General features: G+C 34.9%; 2 protein-coding genes and 1 pseudogene across 5 annotated transcripts; 1 reads left to right on the plus strand and 2 right to left on the minus strand.

Moving 5' to 3' along the window:
- Positions 1-1,014: 1,014 nt before the first annotated feature.
- On the plus strand, positions 1,015-2,771 carry LOC109124708 (non-specific lipid transfer protein GPI-anchored 11). Its single transcript, XM_010490567.3, has 3 exons — positions 1,015-1,430; positions 1,520-1,555; positions 2,088-2,771. Exons 1-3 carry the CDS (start codon positions 1,109-1,111, stop codon positions 2,240-2,242), a joined length of 513 nt encoding a protein of 170 aa, XP_010488869.1. The 5' UTR covers positions 1,015-1,108; the 3' UTR covers positions 2,243-2,771.
- Positions 2,488-6,160, minus strand: LOC104766645 (aminotransferase ALD1, chloroplastic-like). Of its 3 annotated transcripts, none has more exons than XM_087502917.1 (11): positions 5,928-6,160; positions 5,729-5,822; positions 5,568-5,593; positions 5,391-5,461; positions 5,165-5,281; positions 4,310-4,372; positions 4,021-4,125; positions 3,873-3,923; positions 3,440-3,760; positions 3,155-3,361; positions 2,488-2,927 (listed from the first exon to the last, which is right to left on the minus strand). In XM_087502917.1, exons 2-11 carry the CDS (start codon positions 5,797-5,799, stop codon positions 2,586-2,588), a joined length of 1,374 nt encoding a protein of 457 aa, XP_087359043.1. In that variant the 5' UTR covers positions 5,800-5,822; positions 5,928-6,160; the 3' UTR covers positions 2,488-2,585. The 3 variants fall into 3 exon arrangements, with proteins under 3 accessions (XP_087359043.1, XP_087359042.1, XP_087359044.1); XM_087502916.1 differs by having other exon boundaries at positions 5,903-6,030; XM_087502918.1 differs by lacking the exon at positions 4,310-4,372 and having other exon boundaries at positions 5,928-6,057.
- Positions 6,161-8,891: 2,731 nt separating this feature from the next.
- Positions 8,892-15,017, minus strand: LOC104767952 (somatic embryogenesis receptor kinase 4-like; annotated as a pseudogene). The gene is made up of 11 exons (XR_015591035.1): positions 13,683-15,017; positions 13,356-13,497; positions 13,171-13,242; positions 12,408-12,551; positions 11,628-11,696; positions 11,462-11,533; positions 11,300-11,383; positions 10,447-10,574; positions 10,025-10,365; positions 9,417-9,811; positions 8,892-9,323 (listed from the first exon to the last, which is right to left on the minus strand). The product of XR_015591035.1 is annotated as a somatic embryogenesis receptor kinase 4-like (transcript).
- Positions 15,018-18,029: the final 3,012 nt, after the last annotated feature.

Genomic DNA, 18,029 nt, shown 5'->3' on the forward strand with positions numbered 1-18,029 from the left:
ATGGGTATATATATGAAAATATATGGTATGTGTATGTGTCTGTCAAATTTTTAGTTTTTTTTTGCATAAGGATTACAATTATCTTTGTTAACATATTTCCTACATACGCTTAAGCTCTCATAGCAAGTGGAACCCAATCTCGGATTAATATGTCGGCAGCAATAAAGTTTATGTCCTGAGTTATAGTAGCAAGGATCTTTCACAGGTGAACTAACAAGGTCTTTGAAGAAATTACCTACATATAAAAAAAATATCCATTTAAAAAAAAGTATAGAGTATTCAAATATGATTATAGAAGTGGTGCTGATGATTAAAAAAAAAAGCAATAAGCCATATATAACATACATTCATGAAGGCTAGCGAATGACACAAGGATAATACAGACGAAGGCAAATTTGGAAGATGACACTGTGATTCTTCTCTCTAAATATATATATATATATATATATATATATATATATATATATATTTTAGCTTGAAAAGTTTACATGTAAACACACAAACCCATAAAAGACTTATATATAAAGATAAAACTCTAAAGATATTATATTAGTTTCTATGATGATCCAAAATTGTAGTTAAATTTGTTTGGTTAATATTATTTTTATTGTCTCTTCGAACATTGATGGTTTAGTCTTTATTAATATAAATGTTTCCTTTTTATTTGATTTCAAAATTCTTAAAATGTAAAGTAAAAACAACCACAGAGAAAATAATTGTAACAAAAATTTATGCATATTTTTATCACATGACTAGTAATAATTATGTTATCTTACCATGTAATTAACAACATATTAGATAGTTTAAAATTTATGTAAAAAACTTCAATTTTACCTTTTTTAAATTCGAAAATTTTATTTTATTCTCATAATCAATCGTAATATAAATAGTTTTTTGAAAAGGAAATATGCTACAAATCTGGAATAACGTAACGACCGAATTTTAAACAAATGTAATTAATTCCATAAAGCATAATACACTGAGAAAGTAATGATTCATGTCTTCGCTTTCGGCGAAAAATATAAAAATAAACGATAATATATGAAAAAGGCTAGTCCATTTATATAGCAAGCCAGAACCTCAAAAGAGACGCATCATTTTCATCACAATGGCGTCCTCAACTTTTCTCATCATGATCTTCGCGGCTGTGGCATTGATGTCCGGCGATAGAGTTCAAGCAGCCGTGGACTGCTCGTCGTTGATACTAAACATGGCTGATTGCTTGTCCTTTGTGACGAGTGGTAGTACGGTGGAGAAGCCGGAAGGGACATGCTGCTCAGGGCTCAAGACTGTGGTTAGGTCAGGACCTGAGTGTCTATGTGAGGCTTTCAAGAACAGTGCTTCTCTTGGTGTTACTCTTGATCTCTCCAAAGCTGCTACTCTTCCCACTGTTTGTAAAGTTGCTGCTCCTCCTTCTGCTCGTTGTGGCCGTAAGTTTCCCATGTTTTATATTTGTTCATCATTTTTATTAATTAATTTGTATATTTTTTTTGAATTTTTTGAAAATGTTGTGTTGTAGTTTCTGTCTCTGGATCTCCTCCTGCTTCTGCCCCTGGTATGTGATCTCATACTTAGACTAAATCTTTCTGTTGTGTTGAATTTACGAAACAGAGATTTTGTATTATGTCAAGTTTGCGAATTTTCATTTAATCTGGTTTTTTGGTTCTGTTTTAAATTGGAAAACTAAAACTGAAATAATTACTATTATGTATTTAAAGATATTTAAGTTTTATGTTAATGTATTTACATATGTAATTAAAACAGTTATTAATGAATTCTGATTTTGACCACACAAAAAAAAAATGAATTCTGATTTCTTGCATAAAAACCGGCTATATAATTTACAAGAAAATGTGTTAAAATGTTATTTAAGTTATCAAAATATAGAATATTGTTTCTAAATTTCAGATAGAAGTATATTTTCGATATGCATATTTGCAAAGTTTTATTTTTAAAAATGCATAACTTGTCCCTGTAATATAAGAATTTTAAACAGAAAAATGAAATAGGTAATTTGTTTCTTTGTCTTGTCAAATAATATGTAAAAACTCTAATGAATTAGCATTTTGGGTTTTGGATGTTAACAGGTTTATCTCCCACGGCCACAGCAGGTGCGCCGGAGTTGTCTAGTGGAGCAAATGCGGTAACTCCAGTTCCGTCCCCGAGGGGTTCGGATGCGTCCTTGCTCAGTGTTTCTGTCGTATCTGTCATCTTCATGGCACTCATCTCTTCCTGCTATTGAGCCTTATAATTTAATTGCGATTGTTGAGTTCATTTTATTTAGTTTGGTGATCATACTTACCTTTCTTTGTTTTTTTTTTTGAAAAAGTCACATTCACCTTTCATGTGTCAATTTTATTGAGATATCTCTCTTATTTTTAGCTATTTAATATTAATTTACATTTTGAATTGGAAAAAATCATTTATATATAGTCTTCACCTCATTTGTATTCTATAAGAAATTTTCCTCACTCTTCAAACACCAAATTATTAATAGTTTTAGCTTTTATTATTTCAATAATATACATTATGGTACAAGAGGTGTGAGAGATTATTCAAGACGATGCACATATCACGAGATGTGTCTAATTAGTATTAGAAGTGGAAGAGAGATTTGTAAAATGTTTGGTTCGTGTATTAAAGAAACTTCGCAGCCTCTTTGATGCTTCAACCATGTCGTCTCTGCATCCAAACCCACTAATCCTCAAATACTCATCTCCACCTGGTCCGAAACCTGAGCCCGGTACTGTTATTATATGAGTGTTTTCTAGGATCTCAGCAAAAACATCCCACGACTTTGATCCTTTAAAGTGCACCCACAAGTATGGAGCATTTACACCACCATAAACCTTGAGACCAAGTGAGACTAGAGTGTCCATCAGTATCTTCCTGTTCTCTTTGTAGTAATTGATCACCGACCGTATCTCCTGTCAAGTTTTAACCCAAAAAACATAAAGAGAAAGTCGAAGAAAACGAAGCAAAAATGTGATAAGAACATATCTCATACTATAGACCCTTAATCAAAGCCAAATAAAACTTAACCATTTCATTAGTGAGAGTACACATGTAACTTAACATGTCAGTAGTTAGTACCATTCCTAATGAATGTGGAATATTTAAGATATTTTAAACAAATGCTATACATTTTTATTACCTTAAGGCCACCAGAAGAAAGGCATGCTAGTCCACCCGCCTGAGCAATATTTGACGCTCCATTGAAAGAAGTGGTCACAATGCGATGAAAATCGTTGATAATGGGAAAACCATTAGAGTACAATAGCTCATCAGGGATGATACTCCAACCAAGCCGAACACCAGTGAAACCAGCAAACTTGGAGAATGATGAAACTTCAATGGCGACCTAGCAAAGAAAGTAATATGATTATTGAATGAAAAAGACCACAAGGAATAGACATATGAATATGTAAGCTCCTCTCACCTCCCTAGCACCAGGAATTTCATATATAGAACGGGGGCTGCCATCTTCGATAAAAGCAGCATAAGCAGTGTCAAAAATAATAATGGAGCCATTTCTCTTTGCAAAATCAACTAGTTGGCGTAGTTGTTTCCTGGATGCTACATAACCAGTAGGGTTATTAGGAGAACAAAAGAAGATGACATCAGTCCTTGGGGTCATAGTCAGATCAGGGAAAAAACTATTGTTAGGTCCACAAGGCATGTAGACAACGTTTTGATACTTCTTGGTTGATTCATGGAAATGACCAGTCTGACCAATTATCACACTTGAATCTATGTAAGCCTGAATCCACACACAAAAAAAAAAAAAGAAGAAAAAAAAAAAGAAAGAAGCATAAGTAGCAAAACAAAACCGCTTCTCATTAAATAGGGAAGATGTTAACATAAAACATTACCGGGAAGGTAGGATCTTGCACTGCAATTGTGACATTTGAGCCTAGGAGTAGCTGAAGATTCCAAAACTCAAATCAGCATAACGTCGAAAGATTGTGTCAAATATCCAAAAAAAACAAAAAAAAAAAAGACTCCCTAGCTGCATCCTACCTGAAGTCGAGAAATATCACTTTGTGCACCATCTGATACAAAAACTTCATTGCTTTTTACACGAAGGTCTCTATAAAACGTTTCAGCAATAGCTTTTCGCAGGTTCTAAAAAAAAAAAAAAAAAAAAAAAATCAATACAAAGAAATATAACAGTGTCACAGAGTCATGCTATATAAAGTAACAACATATATAAAATGATATGATTACCCTGACCGAATAAACAACAAATTAAATTGGTACGTACAACTTTAGTCGAAGCAAAATGAAAAGAGAACCGGTCCTTGATTACCTTATTCCCTTGTTCAAGTCCATAGCCTCTATATCCTTCTACGGTCGATAGGCCATGCGCAAACTGAATAATCAAAACCCAACCACACATTGTCACTAATGGTTACTAATCAGAAGCACTCTTTTCCCCCCGCAAAAAAAAAAAAAAAAAAGAACATATAATACTTTAAATTTTCTGTTCTTTGGTTCAATGACTATATTTACCAACGATTTAATCAAGTAATAGTTGCATTTTCAGAAAGAAAAAAACAATCACGGTATAACAGCATTCAAAGTCAATGAAAATCAAACTAACACTATATATAAAAGAACAATGGAAAATAAAATTTACATAGCATATATACTTCACAAAAAAAGAATCACATAGCTTCTCTTGCTGCACCAGAGAAAAATAAAATTAGAAAAATAGAGACATTGTTAAAGGATTAATTAACATGACTTTTCTTCTTATTAAAAAGGTTTCATATCAAGCTATTAATAATATATATACGAAACAGATCACATGCACGTACGCATACACGACTAACCGATCAACAAAAAAAAAAGGCCGACACATGCGTCGATGACCAAGAATTTTTTTTTTATTTGCGTGAAAACAAAAACGATGACACTATCGAAAAATTTGAAAAAGCAAGAAGAGAACGACATTTGACTTTTGAGATAGTCCAGTCAGGAAGACGATTTGTATGAGTTGACCAGTTTAAGCATTCACGTAAGAAAATAAGACTATTCACGTCGGTACGTAGGATCATCCATAAGTTTTAGGGCTTACCAGTTACCACAAACACACAACACTCGAAAAAAAAAAGCAATGAAGAAATGTAAATTATGCTAAAGAAGAAAAGAAAATTCATACGCGAGACATGTGTGAGCTTATGTGCTCTGGAATAGGCTCTGTTGTATCACCAGTCCCAAGGCTTATCACTTGTACATTTGGATGCTTTTCAACGTGCTCAAGCTCACGTCTGTTGATCTATATTTTTTACACATATACAAACTGTCAGTTAAATATGGATTCCCAAAATATTGGAATATATATTAACAAAAAAAAATCAAGAAAGATGATAAGATTAAGATATTACTTCAGGAAACAAATAATTGTTCTTTAGTTTCTCCAAATTCACGTTCCGAACAAGTTTTGTTGTGCTACCACCTGAGCAAAAGCAAGCATATATAAGGACAAGAGACTAATTTTGATAACCAAATCTAAAAACTATTTTCTGCTAACTGTTTTGAGAGTCAAGGTGGAAGATCTTTACCAAGTTTCTTGATCTCGAAGTCCAAACTTCATGTAGACAAAAGAATTGATCAGTTCAGTTAGTGTATTAATAAGCCGAGTGTTATATAATTAATGATAAAATAGATCGAGTAAAATCTTTGAGTAGTGCATGTATCTTGCATTATATTTTAAAACCAGTACCTAGCCATGGTAATTTTTAATGGAGAAGAGCGTAAGCATGAGGCCGAACTAACGAACATTAGACTGACCATTCTTGACTTCCAAGTTGTGATAGCTTCAAAGATGTAGACAATATATAATACAACCTGATCTGATATGTGCATGTATATATACTCCAAGCAAAGTACCAATTACCACTAATAAAATGTGTATATGTCACCTTCAAGTGGATAGAGTGCAGAAATTTCTAAAGCAGCCAATCCATGCACGGCTAGTGAGTCAGATGAATTCACACCATGTCTTCTTCTTGTCCATTAAATGTTGGACAAATATATAGTTTAAGAAAAAAAAATAGCTTATTATTTGAAGGTACTTAAAATTTCATTTGGAATAGGAGATATATCATCTGGAATCTCCAGAAATCAATGCCATCCTTTCTTTGGTGAGAAGCCCAAAATTTTAATACTCCTAATTTGTTCCATTTTATTAGATGTTTTAGAGATACTCTCTTTGTTTCATAATAAGTGTCAATTTGATACTTTATACACAAATTAGGAAAACATATTAAAATATCTTTTATACCCTTAAAATTGACATTGACTCTTAATATTCTTCAATGAATATGAGGTTAAAGTTGGAAATTTATGTTTAATATTACATTCAAAATCTAAAATGACACTTATTTTGAAACAAAAAAATCAGGCTAAAATGACACTCTTTGTGAAACAGAGGTTTATTTATTAAAAGTTAGAGTACTATTATTTATTAAAAGTTATCTGATTTTCTTGTTTTTGGTGAATTAATGTTGAATTAATTAGATATTATGCAAAAGAGAGTTATTTGATTTTGTTTCAAGTACCAAGAAAATTTAATTTAGTTTGATGTTTTGTGACCGGTACTTGTGAGCTGTATGTAATGTCTTTTATTATCGATTGAATTGTTTTTAGTTAGATATTAATTGATATTTTTATGTATAATAATGTTAATTAATATAGACAAGAGGCAAACCCGATAACTTCTGTCATTTAGCTAAAATGGTATACACTGAAACGGAGATTAGAAAAAAAAAAACGATATTGATGCCACAACAACCTAAACTTAAATTATATGTTGTGAATTGCAATCTGATCTTTGGAAATTATAGATTTGAAAAATAATTCAACAACTCTTACGACGAAGCAACATTTAGTAAGGAGTTAGGCTAACATTCAGATTCCCAAGAATCGGAGTCATAAGAGATGCCGGTGGCTGACTTCAACAGAGATTAAACTACATGCCTTTAGATCACTTGCATGTAGAGAGCTCCACGAGTAAGTTGTGCCATGATTTCTAGATCGGATCTAGCTGAAATCATTTCAACTTGTTTATTTTGATGCATGTGTGGGACTTTTCATGCACACGAACGCATGAAATTAATAAATTTAAACACACAGCAGTTGAATCAAACGTTAGGTGTTACAAACTTTGTTAGCTACCTAGCTAACTTTTGTTTCCACACGTAACCCCATATTTATGCGACAAATGGGCCTCTTGTACAACCAGACCAAGTGCAACTAATGATAGATACAGAATTAATGGTTATGTTCTTAAACCAATATGACACTTACAAACAAGTCATCATCAGGCGTGTACTAGTACAAGCTGTATAAAAGTATTACAACTTTTTCGACAAGTCCTAAGAAATATTCTTTCATCAAGTTACGGGATTCCTTATTTACCACTCATAACTAAGGCAAAATACAAAGTACCTCTTAAGTTTACCGGACAAAGTTTGGACCAAATTCTGTTGTCTTAATCTATGAGAGAGGGGTGCAAGAAAGTCACGTATGAACGTACTTAAGAAATGACTAAGAAGCCTCATAGAAACCTTCATGTTTTTGCCAAAAAATGTATTGAATATATATCTCAACATCATTATATGCGAATCGCAAAAAAGAAAGGAATATCACACCTTGACTCTCCAAACCAAATCAGACAAGGGTTTTAATTTGTTCCTCTTGAAAAGAAAAGTCAATAATTAAGAGGAAGATCAATCAAAATAGTCAATGTATAATATTAAAATAAATTTTGGGAGAAAATTTCTCAAAGAGAATAACTCGTTTTAAAATTAAGTTAATCGGTCAGGATTCAAGATATAAAGAAGAAATATAGTTTTATTGGCTTACGACTATATCAATAGAAAACTCAACACTCCTTATTTTCATCCACCCATTTGTCATGAAAATCAATATATAAATATAGGAGGAAAAATAAAATAATAATTCTAACTTATTATAGTATTTGACAATGTGGAAAGGAAAACTCCTCAATGAACACGAAAACTCTAAACTTGTCACTATAATATTATAGAAGTCGTGGAAAAAATTTCTCTTCTTAACAGAATATATTTAGGAGTCGGATGATGAGACAAGAAACAATAAAATTCATATACGTAAATCGAGTAATTATGGAGGAGTTCAGTGCATTTTCATGGAGCTTGTGATAACTAAATGCGATTACCATTGTGTAAAAGTTACCCACATCCTACATACAAAAGATGAAAAAAAAACTCTGACATCTTGTCAAATATATTAGAAAGCATAAGAAAAACTAACATGTGTCTAGCTTGTAATTACATATTGAAAACTATTTACTCGATCTCAATTAATTTTAAAACGCAAACGAGACAAATCATAAATAAATAAAAATTGTAAAAATGTTATATACTTTTGAAAAATTTCAACAATTTTCACACATTATATCTTTACATCATCATGTTATTCTCGTCACCAAAAGTGATAACTAGCGACCATGCCCAAACATGACATCTCTAGTTATAAACGGAGAAAACAAAACTACAAATATAAAACTCAATTAGTATTTAACCAGTCTGGCATTAAATGTTTGGCCATCAAAATCTAATATGAAGTTTTTTCATGAGCTGATTGTATTTCTTGGGCAAAGTATGAGTTCGATCAATTCTTTGTGGGCTAACATTCTTGCGAGTATATTATATTCATTTTGTTCTTGACTGTAATTTCTAATTAGAAAATATAGCTCTATGAACACGAGCTTCTATCATGATAAATCATGTAATGTATTGGTGGTGGGTATATACTGCAGCTTGAGTAGTAAAATCTTACGCACATATATTAGCCTAATTAATGGAAGTGGAGGGTCTAGAAAGTATCGTAGAGCTGACTAGTATTGGAGTACGTACTGATATTTGAATGTGAATGTGGGTTTTTGCTTCTTACAACTTCATCAATCTTATATAATATACACTTGTTGAAGAACTCACATGGCATAATGACCTTTTCTAAAAGGTTATCTTGGACCTGAAGGGTAGTTGTTTTCGATAAGGGAATTGGAATATGGGATGAGCCAGTCAGTGCCAGCTTGAGGATAGGCTTGATAATTGAAATCGTGCGTCTGCATCTCCTCCTTTTGCCACTCTTCCCATCTCTTAGCTAAACCATCTCCTTCCAGCATTCTCACTACCTCTGACATCTTGGGACGTTCCAGTGCAGAGAAGAGCCATTTGGATCAGCTGCTCCACTTCTGTTTCCACGTACTTTCCTTCTAGCTCTGCGTCTACAAGGCTTTCCACCTTCTTCTCTTTCAAAACCTCTTTCACCTAATTACACCCACAAAATAAATACTCTTCTTTCATTTTGCAATACGACACTTTTGAACTCAGTAAGACGACTGGGAAACCATAAAAACATACCCAGTCGAGTAACATGATATCATCATCATTTGCAAGCCGAGCTAGATCAAAAGCTTTCTGTCCAGTTATGAGCTCGAGAAGCATGACCCCGTACCCAAAAACATCAGTTTTCTCAGAAGATTTTCCTGTCGAAAGGTACTCAGGAGCTATATGGCCAATCGTACCGCGTACCGCAGTTGTCACATGGGAGTCGTTATAATTCATTAATTTTGCCAGCCCAAAATCTCCAACAACAGCTTCAAACTCTTCATCTAACAATATATTCGCAGCTTTCACATCACGGTGAATGATTTTTTGGTCGCAGTGATCATGTAAATATGCCAGCCCCCTTGCTGATCCCAGAGCAATATGCTTTCTCTTTGCCCAGTCAAGTGCTGGATTGCCTTCAGCACGTTCTAAACAGGCAAAACCCGAAGATAAGATAGTTTCCAGTCAATACAAAACTATATTGTGATCAGAATATCTTATTAATTTCCCCTAACAGCATGGATACTGACTGCTATGCAGCAGGTTGACCAAAAAGTTTATGCAGCAGCTGGAGAGCAGAACAAACTTTAACCGCTTGTGGTATGTAATATATGCAATCGAAAGAACAGAGAATGAGTAACCTCTTAAACAAGAAGCAACACTTCCATTAGCCATGTAGGGATAAAGAAGCAATCTTTCAGTTCGTGTCATGCAAAAGCCACGAAGTCGAAGCAAGTTCCTATGAACGGCCATACTTTCATCTCAACCTCTGTTTGAAATTGCAGCTCCCCACCCTTGGTACGCTCTTCTTTTAGCCTTTTCACAGCCACTAGAGAGCTATCGGCTAAACGTCCTTTATACACTTTACCAAAACCACCTCTACCTAATACATTTTTATTGCTAAAGTTATCTGTAGCAACTAACAGTTCACACAAGGTAAACCTTTTGAGTTGTCCTAAATGAACCTCTGGGTCTTCTTCAGCTGCAAAATAGGGTTTATCAAAACAGTTAAAATCGGCCAAAGAAGCTTCAATGAAAAAGTAGATGAAGAGAGTTGACTAACCAGGTACATCAAAAAAGTGGTCATGTGGTTTTCTTCTCAGCCACCAAGCAAGCGCAATGGCTGGAACAGCAAATAGAAGTGCTGCACCTGCAGCAACTCCCCCTGCTATTGCTGCAGTCATTGGTCTGCTTGAGAACATGAGATAAACAAAAACTTTTCTTAATACAGAACTCAAGTACAATTACAAAAAAAAGAAGAGTACAATTACATTGAAGAGATTCTAGGGAAATATTGTTGAATCATCAACCAAGTGGAACGTTTGAGCAAATGTAAACGAGCTAAATACAATTTTCAGATCAAAGATTGTTTGTACTGTGTCTACTAACCCTTCGTTTATACTCTAGCAAACTAGCAAGGTCACACTTGTTTCATAATTTTTTTTCCCCTTTTCAGCAATGTCCATGAACTTCTGTTTCTACCAAAGTCAAGCTACCATTTCAACTCTAAGTCGTTCTTGTCTTTTTTAACACTGATCATTGAAAAAATGTTAGCAACTCTAGTAAGAAGTCAGCTTCGTTCTTTTCATTAGCAGGTTATTATCCCTAGTAAAGACAAGCCAAATATATTACGGAATACTATATTAAAAAATAGAACATGAAACAGTCAACAAATACATAATCACTAAATGCCCTTTTCACATTCGAATGTGCAACCATATATAAAAAGAATATAGTGTAGTTAACTTTCCAGAAAGTATTTTTGTGCCAATGAAAACAATACGCATAATAAATCACAGGCTAAATGTGAAAATGCAACTAGTAAACATACGAATTTCGAAGGAAGTTAGACACTGAAAAATGTAAAAGAACTGACGAAAATCACAACTAATAGAAGAAAACAGAAAGCCCAAGACTTTAAACCTGAAGGTGGTGGTGGCGTAGGAGCGGTAGAAGTAGGCGGAGGTTCAGAGAGTGGCGTTAAATTATTATTGTAAAAACTGCAGATAACCTTCAGACAGTTAGTAATTCATTCTGACCACTCCATCAAGAATAAAGATAGGAACAAAAAGGAGAACCTAATAGGAGTGAAGAGCGAAAAGGAACCATTAACAGGAATATCTCCAGTGAGCCGGTTGTTCGAGATATCGCTACATTTTAGGATGACATCATCTTTTGTCAGAGCTCAAGATTACACCAACTAGTATAAACAAAATAATTCAGTTGAGACAAAGTTACACTCACAGAACTTGCAGCTGCACAGAAGTCAATTCCATTGGAATTTCTCCAGATAAGCTATTGTTGTTAAGACGCCTAACCACATATAGTAGAATGACAAACATTGATATTAGCCACTAAAGAGTTCAAAATGACAATCATCCAGCAAAATGCCATTTATCTATAAAAAAAAATAAGGAAACAAATGCTGTTTTGAAATCTTATCCAACTGCTTAGTACTTCTAGGGCAATGAGTGAATTTAATCGAATTTGTACAACTAGTCTCTAACTACTTCTGAAGCATTCACACTACACATGTACACTGAAGTTTCTGAAATGACCCAGCATCGTTCTATACAAACCTAAGGCACGATATTATCAAATGTCTCCTTACAAGTGCGGACCAATAACATACAACTCAATTCATCAGTTCGCTAGCTACCATTGAGAATCACAATGTCACGGAGGAGTAAGAGGTGTATGTTCTCACACAGTCAATCAGGGTGAATTCTTTTTTTTTGAATACTAATGGAATATATTATATCACCTCTTACATTGAGGTGTATGTTCTCACACAGTCAATCAGGGTGAATTTGAAATTCTTCTACTTGATTAAGAGTTGTAAAACAAGGCTGCCTGTAACAACGCTCTCCCAGAAATAATTACATGAGATAATGATTCAGGTCTTGAATGTTAGACTCTACACTTTTTTTTTTAATTATAGAAATACAACCAAACTTTGAAACTGTAAACAATGAAGCTGCATATTAAGGCTGTAAAGGAGAAGAAGGGGAGTATGGTACATACAAGAATCGGAGTTTCTCTAGTTTGCCAAGAGACGATGGGATGGGACCGCCTATGTTATTCGCATATAGATCCAAGCTCACTAGTTCCCTCAAGTCGCCAAGCTCTTCAGGTATCTCCCCAGTAATGTTATTGCTATAAAGCTCCCTGTCATTAAGCTTTGCTTAAATACATTTGTGATAAGATAATCTTTAGATTGGAAAATCTCTAAAACTACTTTACCAAATTCATGATACAAAAAAACATAATGAAGCATGTAGCAAACAAAATACCCAGTAACTTTGAACACTATATTAATCTTAGAGAGCTAAGATACATGGAAAGTGGAAGCATTTTGCAGCAGCAAGACAAATATGTAGAGTTGAGGCCACCAGTAGAGTGTAGAGATATACTAGATCCAAACACTCCAGTTTCTTATCTAATTGACTTAAGGAGCATAGAGAATTGAAACGAGAATTTGTCTTTCATAATGCCATGGTTCTATTCTATTCACACTGAAAGATGATTGTGAAGGATTCTATTCACACATGCGTTCGACTCTGCAAATACATTTATCATCCACAAATATCTTCTGAATGCATAGGTGGAGCTAAAAATTTCTCCAGACGGAAGCATTGTCAAGATTTAGGAAATCAATGAAGATAGCTTATATCACCGTTGATTTGAACAAGCAAAATGAAACATATTCATAATAAATTGAAGTATATGCATAGTAAAACAAGAAATTGTGTAAAAGTAATCGACTTTTGAGGAAGATATGGCGTACAAGTACTGCAAGTTTGAAAGTTGACCAAGTTCTGGGACCAGTTTCCCAGATAGTTCTGCATTCCCATGATCACTGAGCAAACATCAAACAATAGATGTCAAAACTTGAATGGATTCATTCATAAAACCCATCAAACAGAGAAGGGGACAAGAGAGAGAGAGAGAGAAAGAGAGAGAGTAGCTTACACACGAGTAACTTTATTCTGATTATTGCAAGTAACATGGAACCATGTACAAGGACTAACAAGAGTAGCATCCCAGCTTTGGAGTATATTGTTTGCAGTGTCAGCTGATGATAAACTGTTTTTCAGCATAAATAAAGCATCACCTGTATGTATTATCCAAATCCCAAAAACAACCATAAAGAAAGATAAAGTAATGAACTTTCGAAAAATCTAACAACAACAACTAACTCATCATGATATCTCTTTCCAATGGGCACTAATCGTTTGTAGGCAAATAAAGGAAAAAGGTAAAGACTTTACAAGAGAGAAGCAAGGACAGAAGAAGAACCTTCGGCGTTTCCGGCGACTCTGAGAATAAAATTGAATAGTAGAATCAGCCAAAGGAAGCAAAGGAGTGGTCTTTGTTCCATTTTTCCAACTGGTCATCAGAGTAAAAGCAAATCCAGTAAAGGATGATGACCTAGCAAGGTTTATCTAACCCAGGGACCATTCATTCATTGATTGATTCACCCATTGACGAAGACGAACGAGATCAGAGAAAGCTTTCTCCTTTGTAACGCGTATTCGACATTTGGCCACATTTCGAAAGAAACCAAAATGGACCAAAGGAAACGAGAAGACTGGAACAGAGAGTTAAAAGACTAAAGACTGATGATGGTGATAGCCGAATAAATTCAAAGCAAGCATATCCTCCAATTAAGCTGCTTAATTTGTGAAGTTTTAATCCTCAAATGCAAGCATATCCTCCCATAAAGCTGCTCTATTTCTCCCTGAAAACTATTGTATTTATTTGGCTAAAAAAATTAAGACCTAGTTAAGAAAAAGAATAAAACAAGACAAAAAAGACACGACTATTGAGGATACTTCCCCAATAATCCTTTCAGACACTGCTTCACCGGCGTCGGGATCCAATCGTCTCTTCACCTTCTAAGCTTTTCTTTAGTCTCCTTTATTTAGCTTATCTTACGTTTTTTCCCCAATTTCCCCCCTTTTTTAACCCTTATCAAATCCTAATAAAAGCTTCTCCCGATCCAAACCAAGACCATCGCATGCTCCCACCGTGCTACCACTCACCAGAGAGACTCTCTTCGCAAATCTCGGGAAGCCAATTGACTCATCCCTCTCTACGGCAATCCATCGCGAATCTAGGGTTTTCTCCAGTGGACTTAGATCTCATCGTCGAATCAAACCGAATGCACCAGTTGTTCCCACCGCTCTGTCACTCACCGGAGAGGATCCCTTCTCTGTTTTTCCCGGGCATCTGTCACAATCTCTGCTCATCTGTGCAATCGGTTCTAAAGCTAGGATTTTTTCCAGTGGACCTAGTTATCAACGACGACCCCTGTCGCGGCCACCAATTACCCCCTCCGTTCTCTCACTCATCGGAGATCACCACTGCACCGCAACTATCTCCACAAAACTCGGGCGGCTGACAGAGTCAACTCCCATGGTGTTTCTCTCTTGGGAACCTAGGGTTTTCCCTAGTGGACTTCGGTTCCAAGATAGGCCCATTAGCTCACAAACGACTTAAATCAATATGCTCTTCTCGAGATGGGAAAATTTGTAAGCCTAGGTCCTCTGTATCATTGTCCATGTCGTACCAGTGTCAAGCTTTGTTCCTTTGCCCTCTACTCAATGGTCGAAGACTCCATTAGAGAAAGGTAATCACAATGCTGCTCTGGATGTTTATTCATTATGATCGGAACTTGGCTTTAGTTGATTCTAGGGGATTGAATCTTGCTTTTAAAAGCATTCGCGTATATGGTCTTTGCTCCTTGAATGTTTCTAGCAAAAGTGGTATGTTGTGTCTTGAATGCCTTATGTTCATTAACGGCTACCAATCAAGCTGGTTATCTGATGACTTCAAGCATCGTCTCCCAACCACCTCCCTCACATGGATCCAAGCTGTTTCTCTTATTTTTCCTCAGAATGATCCAACCCCTATGCTTTGGATGTTAAAGCAACCCCTATCTAACTATAACAACATAGTCACCCGATTCCTTGTTGTGCTGTTACTGCGGGTACCTTTCGCCCCAATGAACACCAACACACTGAATCCTCTCTCAACGTCACAGTGTCTAAGGACCATGACTACCAATCCGTCCTTTGAAACTCTCGAGGATGGCCTCTCGATTTCCCATGATCTCACATGTACCCTTAGGCTCCCAAGCTTCTGGTTTCATAGCTCTCTTAGATTCAAAATCGATGAACTCTATTTGATTTCTTTTTGGCATTGGGAATTTCCTTTTATTGTAATGTATCAACCTGTAACACTTTGCTCCTTCGTTGTACTGGCACACTGGATTTTCATATTGAATGAATGAAGGCAATTGTTTGACAAAAAAAAAAAGTTAAGAAAAAGAATAAACACGTAAGCCATCATCAAAATCACAACATTATAAGGTCATAATAAAAACATTCTCTTTCGTAAGAAAACAAAAAAAACCTATTTCATAAGTTATAATATCATCTGGTTTAGTCCCAAAGAATTAGCAAATAACATATAAAAGATCATAATTAGTCTATAAGGAGCAAAACTGTTAAATGGTCATAATAAAGACTTACCCAATGCACAAGATAGCAACTTTGCGCCCAGATATAAGCTCCAACAACACGACTCCAAAGCTATAGATATCAGATTTCTGTGTCAACTTCCCGCTGGTGCGCAATACCCATGAGTTCCCATTATTGAAGGTCTCTGGTTTTACCATTAAGCATTACAAGTTTGGTAAAAAACATTTGCACTTAGAAGTATGTCTCTAAGTTATTGAGAGAATAACTCCAATTAGTTTAAGTACGCCCAACTAGTTCATTACGGTAGATGGATTCAGCTATAGTTAGTCTATTAGTTGATTTTGTAGTTAACATGTTGTTAAAATCTATAGCTCTGTAACCAAAGCATGGATTTGACCTCTTTGACTCTGCAGCTGCACTTCGAGTGGTATCATACTTACCTCTGTCTTATTCCGTATTGAACGCTTTCTTTCTCCGTAGTTCCAAGTCCTCTAAGAGACTCAGTATATGACTACGTCGCAAAGCATTGATATGACTGGTTTAGAAAAAGCTTAGGATTGCTGCTAGGTTCTGAATATTGAGAGCTAATGGAGCGGTTTATAGATTGAGAATATGCTGTAGATAGCATAAAAATGGAAAATAATTAAGAAACTACCATTTGTCCACAGTGTTTTTGTGAGAAGGGTAATAAATTACCAAGATTTGTCTTATTCTCCCTTTTTTTTCTTCAGTTTCTCTCACTTCCTACATCTCTATTGGTGTTTTTCTTTTCATGAGATATCATTATTTGTTCTGTTATAAACACATCAAATGACATCAATTCTTACTTTTCGTGCTTCTTTCTTCTTTTCGGTTCTCTCCTTCAAATTGCAGAAGATATCTTACGTTATCTCTTTGGATTTCAATTTCAGTTGGAATCTCCATCGTCGTGTTTTTTAAAAAAAATTAATTCATGGCATTTTGTTTTGTAACACGCTACTTTATCAAATTACACATAATAACATAATATTTCTCTCTTTAATAAATTATTTTCTTAAATTACACGTTATTTGTTAAGATTACATGTGTTTTTTTTTAAAACACGATTTTTAATATAAAAACACATTATTTTATAATTGATACGCTTTTTCTTTTAGTATATAATGATATTTTTATTAACTGATATGTTTTCCCACAAATAGCAATACGTTGTTGTACTTTTATCGTTTGTTTAAAGACAGTTTTGAATTTTCTCTTCTTTTAAAAATGATAGTTACCTAAATTTTCTGACACAATGGTATTTTCTTAATTTATTTTGAATTTCATGGTAGTTACTAATATTACCCTTAATTTTGTCGAGATAGCACATCATTGTGTTTTTTTTTACACAAGCAATATATATCTCCAAATGTGTCTACTTACTTTTGCATATAAAAAGAAAATAATTGAAACGACCCGACCCGTTCTTTTTTTAAATAATAAATAATAATAACAATAATAACTAACAATAACTAGTGGTCCCATACCCACTAGCCACATAACCACAATCACAACCAACATCGGAATAATCAAAACCAATATCCAATAAATATCCAATATTGTAACATAATGCATATCCAATAACCAATTATCAAAAAACATGAAACCAGCAACCTAGAAATGTTTCTAATGACCCAACTCTAGCAACCTAGCAATGCCAGACAACATCCAATCGAGTCCCTAGAACACCCTCCTCTTCATTGCCTTGATTCCACGATCACACTTTGCTTTTACCTCCACCACAAACACAAATTGCAATGCATGAGTATTTTATAAATACTCAGTAAGGCAATCCTTCTATCTACTGGGCTATACACACAAGCAATAGAGACATCTCTAACTATCAACCAACAATCAACAAACAACAAATAACAAACCAGGACTTTGCATCGACCGACACCAACATGCATCGACCGACACCACAGGGGGATGCATCGACCAATGCAAGTTACACATGCATCGTCCGACACTCGCACTGCATCGACCGACGCATGCTCGACATAACACGCAAACCCTAGGTTTTACGTGCCGTCCTCGCACTTGCATCGACCGACACACAAAGTGCATCGACCGACACACAAAGTGCATCGACCAACGCACAAAGTGCATCGACCGATGCATCATGCCGAGCATCGTGTTCCCC

This window comes from Camelina sativa, chromosome 19 (genome assembly GCF_030686135.1).
Source record: "Camelina sativa cultivar CO46 ecotype springtype chromosome 19, ASM3068613v1".
Lineage (NCBI taxonomy): Eukaryota > Viridiplantae > Streptophyta > Magnoliopsida > Brassicales > Brassicaceae > Camelina > Camelina sativa.

What these genes read in the sequence shown, in the direction of transcription:
- LOC109124708 (XM_010490567.3), top strand. Translation starts at nt 1,109, where the DNA reads ATGGCGTCCTCAACTTTTCTCATCATGATCTTCGCGGCTGTGGCATTG. An exon ending in TCCTTCTGCTCGTTGTGGCC is followed by an intron (nt 1,431 to 1,519) that starts GTAAGTTTCCCA and finishes GTTGTGTTGTAG; the next exon opens with TTTCTGTCTCTGGATCTCCT. An exon ending in TCCTCCTGCTTCTGCCCCTG is followed by an intron (nt 1,556 to 2,087) that starts GTATGTGATCTC and finishes GGATGTTAACAG; the next exon opens with GTTTATCTCCCACGGCCACA.
- LOC104766645 (XM_087502917.1), bottom strand. Translation starts at nt 5,799, where the DNA reads ATGGTCAGTCTAATGTTCGTTAGTTCGGCCTCATGCTTACGCTCTTCT. An exon ending in GACTTGAACAAGGGAATAAG is followed by an intron (nt 4,126 to 4,309) that starts GTAATCAAGGAC and finishes TTTTTTTTTTAG; the next exon opens with AACCTGCGAAAAGCTATTGC. An exon ending in GTGATATTTCTCGACTTCAG is followed by an intron (nt 3,924 to 4,020) that starts GTAGGATGCAGC and finishes TGGAATCTTCAG; the next exon opens with CTACTCCTAGGCTCAAATGT.